Source organism: Prionailurus bengalensis, chromosome C1, assembly GCF_016509475.1.
Source record: "Prionailurus bengalensis isolate Pbe53 chromosome C1, Fcat_Pben_1.1_paternal_pri, whole genome shotgun sequence".
NCBI classification, from domain to species: Eukaryota; Metazoa; Chordata; class Mammalia; order Carnivora; family Felidae; genus Prionailurus; species Prionailurus bengalensis.
The window spans coordinates 154,511,279-154,526,336 of record NC_057345.1 but is presented as its reverse complement, the minus strand read 5'-3'; the positions used below and the strand labels follow the sequence as shown (position 1 = coordinate 154,526,336).

General features: G+C 41.2%; 1 protein-coding gene across 1 annotated transcript in view; it reads left to right on the top strand.

The window, feature by feature from the left end:
- The first annotated feature begins 2,604 nt into the window (after positions 1 to 2,604).
- GRB14 (growth factor receptor bound protein 14) overlaps positions 2,605 to 15,058 on the top strand; it is a 117,680-nt gene continuing 105,226 nt past the window's right edge. The window contains exons 1-2 of the mRNA XM_043576915.1: positions 2,605 to 2,965; positions 4,256 to 4,388. Of these exons, the coding sequence (XP_043432850.1) occupies positions 2,775 to 2,965; positions 4,256 to 4,388 (324 nt within the window). The 5' untranslated portion in view covers positions 2,605 to 2,774. The remainder of the gene's footprint in view (positions 2,966 to 4,255; positions 4,389 to 15,058) is intronic.

Here is a 15,058-nt window from a genome sequence, read left to right as displayed (position 1 = left end):
TTTTCAGGTTTATTTTTGAGAAAGAGAGAGCACGTGCACCTGCCTGAGTGGGACAGGAGCAGAGAGGGAGACAGAGGATCCAAAGTGGGCTCTGTGCTGGCAGATGAGAGCCTGATCTGAACTCACAAACGGCGAGATCATGACCAGAGCTGAAGTCGGATGCTTAACCCACTGAGCCACCCAGGTGCCCCCATAACCTCTTTTTTATTTTGCTGGAATGTCCTCAATATATCTGTTTCTTTTACATGAAACTCTTTTAAAACCCACACATAGAATCCAGACCATATTCAGGAGGGAACTGGATGTGAGTTAGGGCTTTACCTGGCACACAGCATCAATACATATTAGCTTTCATCATGATTAGTATTATTTCTAAAAAAAATTTTTTTTCAACGTTTATTTATTTTTGGGACAGAGAGAGACAGAGCATGAACAGGGGAGGGGCAGAGAGAGAGGGAGACACAGAATCGGAAACAGGCTCCAGGCTCTGAGCCATCAGCCCAGAGCCCGTCGTGGGGCTCGAACTCACGGACCGCGAGATCGTGACCTGGCTGAAGTCGGACGCTTAACCAACTGCGCCACCCAGGCGCCCCAGTATTATTAATTTTATCCCTCAGGAGACTAACGTTTTGTTCTTGCATGGCTATTGCATTGTATATAATATCCTGGAGACCACACTCACTTCTGTGACTAGTATCAATACTGCTCTTTATTGGGTCTTAATTTTGACATCAGAAAAATGAAGAACTTGGATTCCATAAGCTCTTCGACTCAAAGATTTCCTGCCTCCACAGAGTACTCTGGGTTTCCTCACAAGCTGGGAGTTAGTGATCCCTGGCTGTTAGCAGTGGTTGGTGTTATGGTGTGTGTGTGTGTGTGTATGGAGGAGAGGGTTTTGCCCACTTCTTCAGGAGGCAGTGTTTGCCTTTCCCTGGGCAGGGGTTGTAGAGGTTAAGAAAACCTGGTGAAACAAATGCCAGGGACAGATGTTACCTAATTTGGTCAAAGAACAAAGAGTGTGTAAAACATTTGGAAATCCTCAACAGTTCACTGGGATGGTGGAATTTACGGGAAGAACAGAAATAGAGCAGCACCCAGAATTTCAGAATAGGATTGCTGAATTTCAGAGGGTGAGCCTAATGTAATTACAATAGTCCACCCTTAATGTCAGAAATATGTTTCAAGACTTCCAGTGGATACCTGAAACCATGGGTAATACCACCATGAATCACCTATACTAATTAGGTATGTAATATAATGTATTATATTTATAATATAAATATATGTATTATGTATTATACATTATATACATATATGTATGTTATATAATACATATTATATGCATATATTATACACTGTAAATGCTATGTTTTTTCCTACACATACATACTGATGACAAATTTTAGTTTATAAATTAGGCACAGTAAGAGAATAGCAATCATAACTAATAATAAAATAGAACGATTATAACAATATACTATAATAAAGGTTATGTAAATGTAGCCTCTCTCAAAATATCTTATTGTACTGTATTCACCCTTCTTCCTGTGACGATGTGAGATGTTAAAATGCCTACCTGACGAGATGAAGCGAGGTGAATGAGCGTTGAGAGGAAGCTACTTTCTGACTCTATCACAAAAGGATGGTCATCTATTCTAAAGGGAGGTTGGCCACAGGTAACTGAAAGGAAGGAAAGCTAAATCACAGAAGGGGGCACTACTGTACCATTTCGCATAGTCTGGGTTTTTGAGAAGGGATCTTCTGAGTTGGAAGCTTAACTGCACCGATTTTTAGCGTTATGTTGCACAAGCTATTGCGCCCCACTTTCCTTACCTGTAAAATGGGGTAAACATCGAATTCGTGAAGCTGTCGCGAAGATGGACTAGGACAAGGCAGAGGGGAGACTCAGAAACCGAGGGCTGCTCTTATTAAAAGAAAATTAATATTTTTTCTAATTCCCAAGACACCCTCAAGATTATCCATGCCTTACTAAGAATTCTCAAACACCTCAGTAGTTTCCTTTGCTGCGCCGACTGTACTCTCTGCTCCCTCAGCCACCCCTCTCCCCCCGCCCCGTCTAGGGCTGCAGGAGTGGAAGACAGGCACGTGCGGGAAGGACTGGGGCAAACCTAGCCCCATGGCCCCTGGCCTCCTGGCACGGTGGGGCCTGTCATGGCGGCCCAGCTACAGTTTAGGTAATCTCAGAGCAGGAAGAAAGGAAGGGTCTGGGGGTCAGCGCCTCCAAGACCCCGGCCCCGCCTGCGCTCCGCCGGGCAAGCCCCGCGGGAGCGCCGGCTCACATGGGTCCCCGCCTCCAGCGGCGCGGGCCCGCCCTGACCCTGGGCTCAGCCTCGCGCTCGGGCGCCCACCTGGGGAGGTGGCGGCCGGGCCTCGCGCGCGGGCAGCCGAGGGCCGAGTGCGGGCCGCGGGACCTCTGCCAGCGCCCCGGAGCGTCCCGGACCGGGTGCGGGGCCCGCCCGGCGCCCGGCGCCCTCCCCGCCCCCTCCGCGCCTCGCCCCGCCGCCCGCGGCCCCCACCCATCGGCCGCTCCTCCCCTCTCCCCACCCTCCTCCTCCGCCCCCTCCCCTCCCCCGCCGCCTCGCCGACTGCTCGGCCGCGCGTCTGAGCCGCCCGGGCCCGGAGCGCAGGCGGCGAGGCCACCGCACCTGCAGCGCGCTCGGGCTGCCAAGCAGCCGCCTCGCCTCCCGCCGCCCGGCCTCCCTCTCCCCCAGCGCCGGGTCTCCCGTGACACCCGAGACCCCCGGCCGACGACAATGACCACTTCCCTGCAAGATGGGCAGAGCGCCGCGGGTAGGGCGGCTGCCCGGGACTCGCCGCTGACCGCCCAGGTGTGCGGCGCTGCCCAGGGGAGGGGCGACGCCCGCGACCTGGCGCCTGCCCCCTGGTTGCAAGCGCGGGCGCTCCTGCCCCCTCCGGACGGGACCCGCGGCTGTGCTGCAGACAGGTAGGCAGCCCTCCGAGGGCGCGGGGGAGTGTCCTGGGTTGGCAGCCGGCGAGGGGCTGAGGAGGCGGTCCTAGGGGGTGAGCCATGTGCCCAGAGCTGGGCCAAGTTTGTGAAAGTCTCTGAAGACAATTCCCTTTAAGCTGGCTTCTACCGGCTCGGCAGGACATTGCGATCTCCCAGCGCCTTATAAATAGCATCACCGTTTCATTGAGAGCTCCTGGTCTCTCTCACCTCTGCCCATCGGTGTGAACTAGGAGGCCAGGCTGGCCACCCCACTTCCTTTCTTCGTGGCCCTGCACTGAAAACCAAAACAAAACAAAACAAAACAAAACAAAACAAAACAAACAAACCCCTAATCCTTTTTATTTTATATGTTTAAAAAATCGGAGCATAAATGAATTCACCTCCCACATAGAATCTTACAGCGACCCTGGAGAGGCAAAGCACGGATTGACATTTGAGCAGTCTTGCTGTTCAGCAGGAAAGAATAGAGGCTTTAAAAGGTTTCCCAATCTCCATAGCATTCAGCACTAAGTGCCTTTAGAGTTCACAGTTTTGCACATACTTCAGGAAAGAAAAAGACTGCAACAATACAAAAATCTGTAGTCCTTTATATTCATACATTTAAATGGTACTTCTCCCCCCAGATTTTCCAAGTGCTTCAACTTCACTGAAGTTAAAATTACTCCGCAGTGGACTAGAGTACATTTATACTAGCGAGTTCTATTCACTTACCTCTTCAAAAACACTGCCTTGCGGTTTAGTATCTATAAGCACTTGAAAAATCAACAGACTGTGTGTGGGCAACATTGTGAATGAAATTTGAAGTGAGATGAACCACAGCTATAATTAATAAACCATAACTTCCAAAAGTGATTAGTGAAATAGCATAGGGATGAATTCACTAAATGTTTGTAGACTTGGTCAATTTAATGGATGCATAAAAATGTCTAACTTCTCAGGATGGTTTTTGCATCAATAATTATATAGTATTTCAGCCTCAGGAAAATTATCAAAAGTGCTGGAAATAGGCTTTCTATGCCTGGTAATTTTTTTTAAGGCCAAAAAAAAAACCCGATAGGAATACTATAGAAAATTCATTTATATCAATTAACATATTTTATTTTGACCCACAGAAAGTACATCACAGATCTTTGCTGTACATTTTATATAATATTAGTGTTATCACAGAGTGGTACATGTTGGCCGTAACTTCTTAATCCTGTCAGCAATTAAATTTTACATTCATTCCGCTTTATGTAAATTACATCCTATGTTCTCTTGGTGTAGGAGAAAAAAGAAAGATCTTGATGTTCTGGAAATGCCATCTATTCCAAACCCTTTTCCTGAGCTATGCTGTTCTCCATTTACATCTGTGTTGTCAGCAGGCCTGTTTCCCAAAGCAAATTCAAGGAAAAAACAGGTATGCATTTAAAAATGTTTAATTCAAAAATCTTAGGAGCTCTAAATCCATACAGTTTTTAAGGTATTCAGTAATTTGTAATATTAACAAAGGATTAGTATGGTCTATTTTAAATGACTATTGGCTGACAAAGTTTTTGGCATCATTTTCCTTTAAGGCCTTAGTTTTCACAGCTATATAATGGGCATGTTAAAAGTTACCTACTGAGCTTTTAGGATGGGTTAAATGAGAGAATATATATAAAGTACAGAGTCTGGGAGCTGTTATTATTTACAGGGTAGCTGGGGAGAGTTATATATGATAATAGATTATCAATTTTTAGTCAGAAATTGGAGGAAGGCAATGGTATTGGGATAAGAAACAGATTGGTTGATTTCTTTAATACCTTCCATAATCTTCCAGTTTGCAACCCAAGCAACCTCACTTACTAAAGGAGAGTGGGATAGTGAATCTGTGGACTCCTCAGTGAACCAGTGAATTCCTCAGTTTGGAGGCTTCTGGGTGCAGAAGGCAGATGATGACTTCTTAGTAATAATTAGAAGATGGACTTTTTTTTTAATTTACTTATTTATTTTAATGTTTGTTTATTTTTGAGAGAGAGAGACACACACAGAGCACGAGCAGGGGAGGGGCAGAGAGAGAAGGAGATGCAGAATCCAAAGCAGGCTCTAGGCTCTGAGCTGTCAGCACAGAGCCCTATGCAGGGCTCGAACCCAAGAACAACACTGGACCTTAGTCGGACGCTTAACCGATTGAACCACCCAGGCGCCCCAGAAGATGGACTTTATTTTATATGATTTTGCTTTCCTTTTCAGTTTCTAGTTTGAGACTGACTTAGGCAAATTAGATTTCCAGGACCAAACAACTATGGAGAGAGATCCTTAATGACTATACATTTGGAAAAAAAAAAAAATCAATGTTTCCTAGAATAATCCCGTCTCTTCTTAATATACTCCCTCCCAATTTTGAATTAGCAAAACAAAGAGAGGCTTCACTAGGCAAAATGTACCTTGTTCTTGCAGGGATAGAAGCAATAAATTTAAACAGTCAGATGTTTGCAGTGAGGAGACGGATAGTAAGTGGAGAAAAGACAGTTGACCATTTCCCTGCATCTATTGTTCTCTTTCCTTTTTTTCTGCACTTTTACTTCCTGTGATGGGTTCAGTAATGTATGTTTACAGTTTTAGGAGTGAAGGAAATACCCTAGGAAATAGATGAGTTCTTGATAACATAAAGCGATAATAGAGACAGTAGGGAAGCATTCCATGGACTGTTGGGTTTTGATGGAAGTCTGGTATAACAAGGCATATATATATATATATATATATATATATATATATATAATTTTTTTTTTTTGATGGGGGCGGTTTGAAGTTTAATTGGTGCATGTGCTTTTTGGAAAAGGACTGGAGAAAGTGGGAGTAAATATTCCCGGAGCAGAGGTATGTTCTCAATTAGAGACTTTGATGGGGGAGGCAAGTCCTTAAGTGGGCGGGACTGTGACTTTGGATGAGGAGATGAACAAGGAGGAGATTCTCGAGAGCTTTATTATCAGGATGAGTTTTAAAGTCAGAGCCCAAGAGAAAAACAGCCCCCCCCCCCCTGAAATATCTGGGCCTTTTAAGAGCTTGGCTTTCAGGTCAGGATATAAGATGGGAAGATGGGTGATAGATTTGACCGTGTGTCATGATGGTGGAAAAATTGATTCTGGATTGCCTGTGGGATCCAGAATGGGAAAAGGAAACGCCCGATGGTGACATAATAGCTAGGGAATTTGATAGGTTATTTCCCTATTAATAGAGGGCCCTCTGTGTTTCTTGCACCAGTCTAGGCCCTGGGGGACTGAGCTAAGCAAAAATGTCATGCAAAGGGTGTTTACCATGATGGGGCTTGGATTTGAGGTTGGGTTATGACTTTGGAGTTGAACAGAAGAAGGGGAATAGAGAGGGAGAGGTCTGGGCTTACTCTCACTTTAATTTTGAGAATTAATGCTGGGAGAATGCCTGTGTCTGAGAGATGTTGATGGGGCAAGGTTTGTTTTGAATAAAGAGGAAATATATTAATAGAGGGAGAAAAAAAAAGAGAGCATGGGTACAGGTGTTAGGGTCAGGTCAGGGTGTGCCCTAAGTGTATGCAGTTATCATCGTAGGGTAAGACATCTTGTCTTGGTGAATGACAATATTTTTTTGGATCAGGTTTAGCAAATTGCAAAATGGGAAAAGGGTGCTATGTTACTATTGACTTCGGCTGGTTTCCTGCTCTGGCCTTGTGTCCTGTTTCCACAGTGACCTTCTGAGAGAGCACTGCACCCACACAGACAGCTGTGCTGTTTCATGAACAGAGCGTTCTGGCCCGACTCCTGGAGACCAGTCCCAGAGAGGTGTTCCCACCTGAGAAGGGCCCAGCATGCTGATCTCTTCCTTTGCTCAAGGGTTGGGATCTCTCTGAAGAGAAGGATGTCCCAAAGTTGGGGAAGAGGAAGGTTTCTTTTTACATTCTTTTATGTTTTCCACCTACACTTTGGATTTAGAACGGATCCTTTGTTTTTATTCCTTTGTATATGCTCAGTTCTTTGGACTGAATGTTGCTTTGGGAACAGATGACTCTATGTCAGTAATTCCCCAAGCTCAATATCTTTGTGACACAGATTACCCTTTTACTAGATGGTATTTCTGGCCTGATTATCTCTGACCTTCACTTGAGATGATGTAAATGACTGGATGTGGTAGGTTTCCATTGACTGTTATTTACGGTTGACACATTGCAGGAGCCCTGGGTCTCTTCTCTTAATATTTTCTCTTTCATTTGTTTGGCTTACCGTTGCCACTCATTTTAGCAATTCTTTTCTCCCTGTAGAAAAAGTGAAGGATTGCGCTTGTTACTTACGAATAATTGACCAGAAAGTTTGAAAGAATCTAGACTAGAAATGTTAAATTTCATGTGGTCTTTCAAAACCAGAGTCAAAAATCATTTTACACACTGTATATATATATATATATATATATATATATATATATATGTGTGTGTGTGTGTGTGTGTGTGTATATATATGTGTATATACACATATATATGTGTATATATATGTGTGTGTGTGTGTGTGTACACACACACACACACACACATATATATATATATATACTTTTTTTTTAACAATTTGAGACACCTACATAATGCATAAATGGTAAAGTGTATTGAAGCCCAAATAGGATATGCTTTATCTCTGTTTGATAATAAAATGTCTCAAAGTATACAATACTGTAGCCTTTCAGTATTTTTATTGTAAAATAAGAGCTGGAATGAGATAGAATATGGATTCTTTATTCTCTCTCCTTCTTTTTATAATGCTGTTCAGATATATTGCCTGGGCATATTTCCTTGTGTTTATCAATAAAGCAGATTCCTTTATATACATAGTCCAGAAAAATTACTTGTAATTTAAACTTTATATTAAAAGTGACTTAACTTATGGTTTAAATTTCTCTTTTTCTTCTATTTCTTTTTTTAATGTATACTTATTTATTTATTAATTTTTTTAAGCATTTATTTATTTTTGGGAGAGAGAGAGAGTGAGCATGAGCGGGGGAGAGGCAGAGAGAGAGAGGCAGACACAGATTCTGAATCAGGCTCCAGGCTCTGAGCTGTCAGCACAGAGCCCGATGCGGGGCTTGAACTCATGAGCTATGAGATCATGACCTGAGCAGAAGTCAGACGCTCAACCGACTGAGCCACCCAGGTGCCCCTGTGTATTTATTTTGAGAGAGAGAGAGCATGCACGCACACACATGTGTACATGAGTGGGGGAGGGGCAGAGAGAGAGGGAGTGAGAATCCCAAACAAGTTCCATGCTGTCAGTACAGAGCCTGACGTGGAGCTGGATCCCCTGAACCCTGAGATCATGACCTTGGCCTGAATCAAGTGTCAGAGGCTTAACTGACTGAGCCACCCAGGCGCCCTCTTCTATTTCTGATTGAAATTTACCAGGAAATCATCCCTTAGCACTTATTGTTTGTAGAAAGGGAAATAATAAGAGATCATTAGCCCTTACAGAAAAATTAGTTCTTGTCTTGGGTTTGTCTACTGTCAGGTAATTATTCTGCTCATACTCAGCTTGTGTAGCAGGCCTGGTTAATTGCTTCCCAGGACTTTGTAGTATAACTTATTCAACATAAAGTATCTGAAGATTTTAAAGATAAAAAGACACCTATGAAAAACTGTGTTATGGAATGTTTGAGCTGGAAGAGAACTTTGAGATCATCTAGTGGACAGATTAGTAAATTGAGGCTAAGAAATGCTGTGTGGCTCACAGTACACAGCAAGGACCAACAATTGCATTTCTTGAGGTCTTTTTCTAGGAAGGCACAATTTCCGCAGAAATCGAGGACCATAAGAGTAGCACAAGGAATAAACATGCCAGTGTTGTTGGTTATAATCGCTCATAATACCAGAGCAGGGGTGACGGTACCATTGGTTAATACTCATTTAAGGACCTAGATTTTTGTTTTTTCCTTCTTCAACTATAACTATTTCTTTGTGTTTTTATCCTCTAGCTTTCTTTTCCGTCTTACTTGATATGATCAAATAATTGGCTTATCACCAACTAGGATTTATTGGTATTACTAATAACCAGCTTTTGTATGTAGTTTACAGTCCACAGAAGAGTGCCAAGAAGTGGTCTGATATCCACATTTTATGATTTTTTAAAAAGTGCAAAAACCAGAAATGATTTGCCCATGCTCCCACAGTTGAAATAAAGGGAGATCAAAAAGAATATTGGTTGTGAATGTTTTTGCACCTTACCAAACTGTTTCTGATCTATTCTGTATTGAGTTAAGCCTTTTTGTACATCTGAGAAAAACAAAAAATATCTTTCAAATAATTAAGAAATTACTTTTCCATGTGTTCTGCCTTTGATTTCTTTTTTCTCTCTCATATCAGGGACTATCAAAAGACAAGTTCATCTCTTCCCAAATTATAGGGTCTCTGATGTCACTCCTTTGTGATGCGAGTAATTAACCCAATTTGCATAGTTCTTGTAGGAATCTTGGTGTGGCTGCTACATTAACCACACTCTTCTATACTCATTTCTCCAATATTCACGGAAGTAGAGAGCAATAAGTTATACTCTCATATTCCCATTTTCCACATTCAATAATTATAAAGATTTTGCTTCATTTACTTCATCTATTTCTTTTTGAATTTTTTATCGTCTTTATTATAAATCCTGAACATCCTCTCATTGAATCCCCACCTAGTTTTGTATGCATCTCTGAAAAGTACATTTTCTATATAATCAAAATGCCATTATTCGCTAACAAAAATAACAATAATTCCTTGGTATCATTTAAAACCATTCATAATCTAATCGTCTCAGTTGGAATGACACATGAAATCTCCAAATTATAAACTGGTTATATTTCAAAAGTCCTTAAATTAGCTCTTTGGAAATTTAAATTCATTTTCAGATGGAAACAGCATCATAAGTGTATTTAGGTACCCCCAGGCCATTTTACAAAATCCCATTTAATGTGAAATGAAATGCAAATATCTTCTATATGCAGAAAAAAATAATAGAAACAATACTTGCTCCTATTAGGGTTTCAAGCAAATATGTCTTTCCAACAGCAATTTGCTACTTCTGAATGTTGGCACTTGATGAATATCATTTTTCTTGGGAGGAATTTGAAAGTACACAGATCTTTGTAGCAAATCTGAAGCAGGCTTTAGAGCAGTGCTTCTCAAAGGGTAGTCACTGGACCACCTTCCTCAGAATCAGCAGGGATGCTTGTTAAAAATGTTGATACTCAGGCCTTTTATAAAACCCACTGAATAATAATGTCCTGGTGAAGGACATAAGGATTTGGCTTTTTTTTTCTTCTCTTTGACATATATTTGGAAAATCACGGGTATTCTTATTCCCTGTCACTTTTAGACTGTCGGGCAATCTGACCTTTCAAAATTGTGGACAATTTCATTTAGTTGAGAAAAAGTAGGAATATTACAAATGGACTTTAGTTGTTATTTTATCCAGGTATTGATTGTTTGGAGGAAACAGCCTCACATGAACTAGCCTGAAAGGTTATGTTATAGTATCTGCAGGCCAAAAGTTCACTGATCTCATGAGAGATCAGAATCGGGGAGTAGAAAGTCAGCAAAAATCAAGGCAGACACTTTCTCCATTCTCTCTCTTCTGTTCTTCCACAAATACAGCACATAACCTCTGCTTCTTCTATGTCCATTTCCTCTCACATTTCTCTGCAATCTTGCTTGTCTTGATGGCACATCAGTGCACATGGCCCCAAATGGCCATCTCTTTGGAATAAATCTTTCCTCCCATTTGTGGTTTAGCACTTGGTAAGTGACTGGAGTCTACATCTGGAGAAAGCTGTTAGCCCAGTGTGCCCAGCTCTTTATTCAGTCAGCTGTGGCCAAAGGGACACAAGAACGTGGACCACTGCTCAGCAGTTTGTGGGAACAGTTTTGTGGGCAAGAAGTCCACCTTCAATGGGTATGGCATATGAAGGTGGGAGAAAAACAGTGGACAGCTAGTGCCCCAGGGAAAACAAGACCTCAAACAAAAAAACAGTGGACACAAAATCAAATTCTTACTGTATCCTTATGATATATGGTGATTTACCTGTTCATTTGGCTAACTGACCTAGACAATTTACAGCGTCTGCTTCTTTCCTTCAGTTCACTTAATTCAGTTGAAGCATATTTACTTGGCCGTGGTTTCAGTTCATGCCACCCTTGAGTTATGCTTATCTTGCTTGGCCATTGTCTTGTGCTTGCATTTTAGCCTCTGATGACAGGAGCTACCGACACAGGATTCTCCCTACTTCATGCTAGTTACTTTCATTTATAACAGAAGACAGCTGTCTCTTCCTATTTTAAAACTTAAATCTCCTAGCAGATCTGCTTGTCAAGGTTTTATTTCCAGTTTGAAGGTTGCCTCTAATTTTTGGTGAAATTGCAGGGTACATTTGCAATCCAACCTTTATCTGCAATATGGGTCTTATTTTTCACTTCTCTGAAAGCTCAGCTTCTGGTTTATTTTTCCCTAGGGGCATATATTATGTTCTGTCAACAGAAGGAAAATTGGAGCCATTCATGGTTCAATATAAATGTGGATCTTAATTAATATAAAAAAGCTTTCTGCAGTCTTGTGGATGTTGCTTTTAAACATGTCAGCTTATATAGAAGAGTGAGAAATTCCATTGTGTAAGAATACACTGATGTGTATTTGAGCAGGGATAGGCAGACTTGGGCATTGTCCTTTTGGCACTCCGTTTAAGGGATAGCTCAGTGGAGAACCCGGAAATGGCCACAAGTCTTTACCAAGGCAAGGGAGCCTTTCAGAATCAATTTAGGAGAGAAGTAGGAGAACTGATATAGGGAGAGCATCTTTTACTTCTTTTCCTTCCCTTTGGCTCCACTCATTTAGCATTTTTTCAAAGCCACAGAGAAAATAAACATAAATAGGAATATTAGTATTCTTTTTTTTTAAAGATTTTATTTTGAAGTAATCGCTACACCCAATGTGGGGCTCAAACTTAAACCCCAAGATCATAAGTTGCATGTTCTACCAACTGAGCAGCCAGGTGCCCTGGGAGGATTAATATTCTTAACTAGTTTACCAATGCATGTACCTATTCCAAAAGCTCATTTATAAGTGGGCTGTTTATTCACATATATTTGTCTGTAGATGTAATGTTACATGTGGTGGTGAGGTTGTTAGGGAGTCAGTAACAATTTTTAACCCATAATAGTTCCAAAGTATGGAACATTTACAGCATCCTGGGTGCCATTTTTAATATTGTTTCTGTGGAAAGATAGGAGACAGTATGACATGATTAAAAATATTGGACCAGAAACCTGCAAACCTAGTTTTTAATAATAGCCTGCTGCTGCTCAGTGATGTGATATAAGCCTATTGCCCATACTTTCTGGGCTTTGTGAGTGCTACCCTTTTATTCTATTCCTAGAGCAAATGATTCTGGTGGCTCTTAAAGTACAGGATGACTCCTTGTAGTAGATACAGGAGTCTTAGGAGGTTCCTTTGGTCCCACTGGCCCCAGAAGTTTCCCGTCAGCCTTTGTTCAGATCTTCCCACATGGTCACCACACCTCCTGTGATATAGATTACATTGGCTGTCATGGGACAAGGAGCACAGGAGCCACCTTTATAGAAATGATAGGGGCAGGAGGGGCTAGCTAAACTGGAAATTGCACGTCAAAGTCAAGCTCCAAATAGTAGAAACAGAGTCAGAAGGGGCCATATCTGAGAGGCTCCAAGTTGGGTGGTGAAGTTATATTGAAACTTAGAAATAAGGATATGAAATGAGATGTGAAACATTTGAGGGTGGCATAGGTCCAATGTACCTGGTTCTGCTTGGCTTGAAGGGTTGAGGTGGTCGTAACCTTTAAGTCCTTCTCCAGGTTCCTCTTGCTCCTCCCTCAAGTAATCCATTTGGTTGCTCAAGCCAAAATCAAGGAGACCTCTTTCTGGTCTTATGTCAAGTACTGCTACATATTTCCCAAAATATACTTGAATCCATGAACTTCTTTCCATCTTCACTGTTGCCATCCCAGCTTCAGCCACTGTCTTCTCACATACTGGAGGCTCATAAATGGCCTTTGTGCTTCTATTTTAGTCTATCTGGGTACATTCTTCATACATTTGTTAGAAGTGATCTCTTAGAGATGTGGATCACACTGGGGCACCTGGGTGGCTCAGTTGGTTAACGTCTGACTCTTGATTTTGGTTCAGGTCATGATCCCAGGGTTGTAGAATTGAGTCCCGTGTCAGGCTCCACGCTGAGTATGGAGTTTGCTTAGGTCTCTCTCTCCCTCTCCTACTCCCCCACTCCTTCTGCCCCCTCCCCTGCACGCTCTCTTTCTCTCTCTCTCTCAAAAGAATGTAGATCATATCATGTCACTGCTTCATTGAAAACTTTGTGATAGATTAGCATGAAATTCAATTTTGTACCTTGGCCTACAGGATTCTACATGATTTGACTTCTGTCTACCTCTTAAATCTCATCTGCATTCTACATTTTGTTGATTATATTGCGGCCACGGCACAGGGACCTTCCTACCTGTTTGTGAATATGGCATCTTTTATTCTACCTCAGAGTCTTTGGCCTTACTGTTTTTTTCTGCTTGGAACCTCTCTTCCTGGCTCTTTACATAGCTGACTCCTCTTTATTCTTTAGGTAGGTCTCAATATAAAATGACTTATCAAGGAGGCCTTTTTGACTGGACTATCTAAAGTGTTCCTTCACACTTGTTTTTTTATTTTATTTTCCCCCACCACCCCACCACATTTTCCAGTGCATTTCATTGGCTTTACTTGACATAATATGAATTGTTGCATTTATCTATTTGGTCTAATTATTTATTGTTTTTCCTTCCAGATGGAATATCTTACATTCCTAGTTCTTGGGTTCTTTCATTAAAAGAACGAATGAGTAAATGGATTATTAAAGACAAATAGTTCAGATACATTTTAACAAATTGTATTTGACGTATTTATTCTAGTGGTGATCGATTATCTTCCTCCTCTTCATCAAATTTAAAAAATTTTCTAATTCTATTAATAGTTACACATAGGAAATTTTGGTCATATGTAACAAAATTTATGGATATATTTCTGATTTGGTACATTCTTATTTAATGAGATTGTAAGTAAAAAGTATTTGGTGGATTGCAGTATACTTTCTTCCAGCTTACTGTGTGTTAAAAATGCCCACGTTAGAAAAAATTAAGTGGAAATACCAATTTGGCATATAATATGAGTCTGTCAGAACAAGGGGTAGTAGGTATTAGCAGATGTTTTAATTATTAACATTTATATCACTGGTGGATGACTTGGGCCAGTGCTCATGATGTAGAAATGCAGAGACATGTACCCCTTGAATGTATAAAATTTACCAAGGGATGTGCAAACTCATAGAGTTAAGAGAATTAGTTACTGGATCCTCATCTTCCATATGTACTTCTTAAAACTTACCTTTCTGAGAACCCACCTGTGTTCATAATAACATTTTCACCTGGTGTATTACCCTGGGGCATGTAAACCTCCAGGGCATCACACATAGGGAAAGCTTCCTTTAATAATTAATCAAAGCATCACAAATCAGAAAGAGCTCCTGTCTTTTTGTGTCTTAAATCAATTTCTGTTAAGGAGAGACATGGTGGGAAATGAGGAATTGGGGTAGTGGTGAAATGTTCTGAATTCAGATATATGATTGTGTGATGGGACTGATAACAATTTTCACTTTTTTATTTTCAAGGATTTTTTTAAAAAGTTTATTTATTTTGAGAGAGAGAGAGAGAGAGAGAGAGAGAGAGAGAGAGAGAGAGAGAGAATCCCAAGCAGGCTTTGCGCTTGATCCCACACATGGTGAGAGATCACGAACCAAAACCAAGAGTTGGTCCCTTACCCAACTGAGCCACACAGGTGCCTCTATCATAAAATACTTGAATATTTTCCACTTTCTTTTAATAACAAATACACTGGCTGTTAGACTAATTTTTTAGTGTATATACATCATTTGTTTTCATTAAAATCATAAGAAATATTTATCATGATGAATATTACAATTAATGGAGCTATTGCTAATTTTATACCTGTTTTTATTTAATTACATCCCAAAGCTAAAAAGGTAGAAT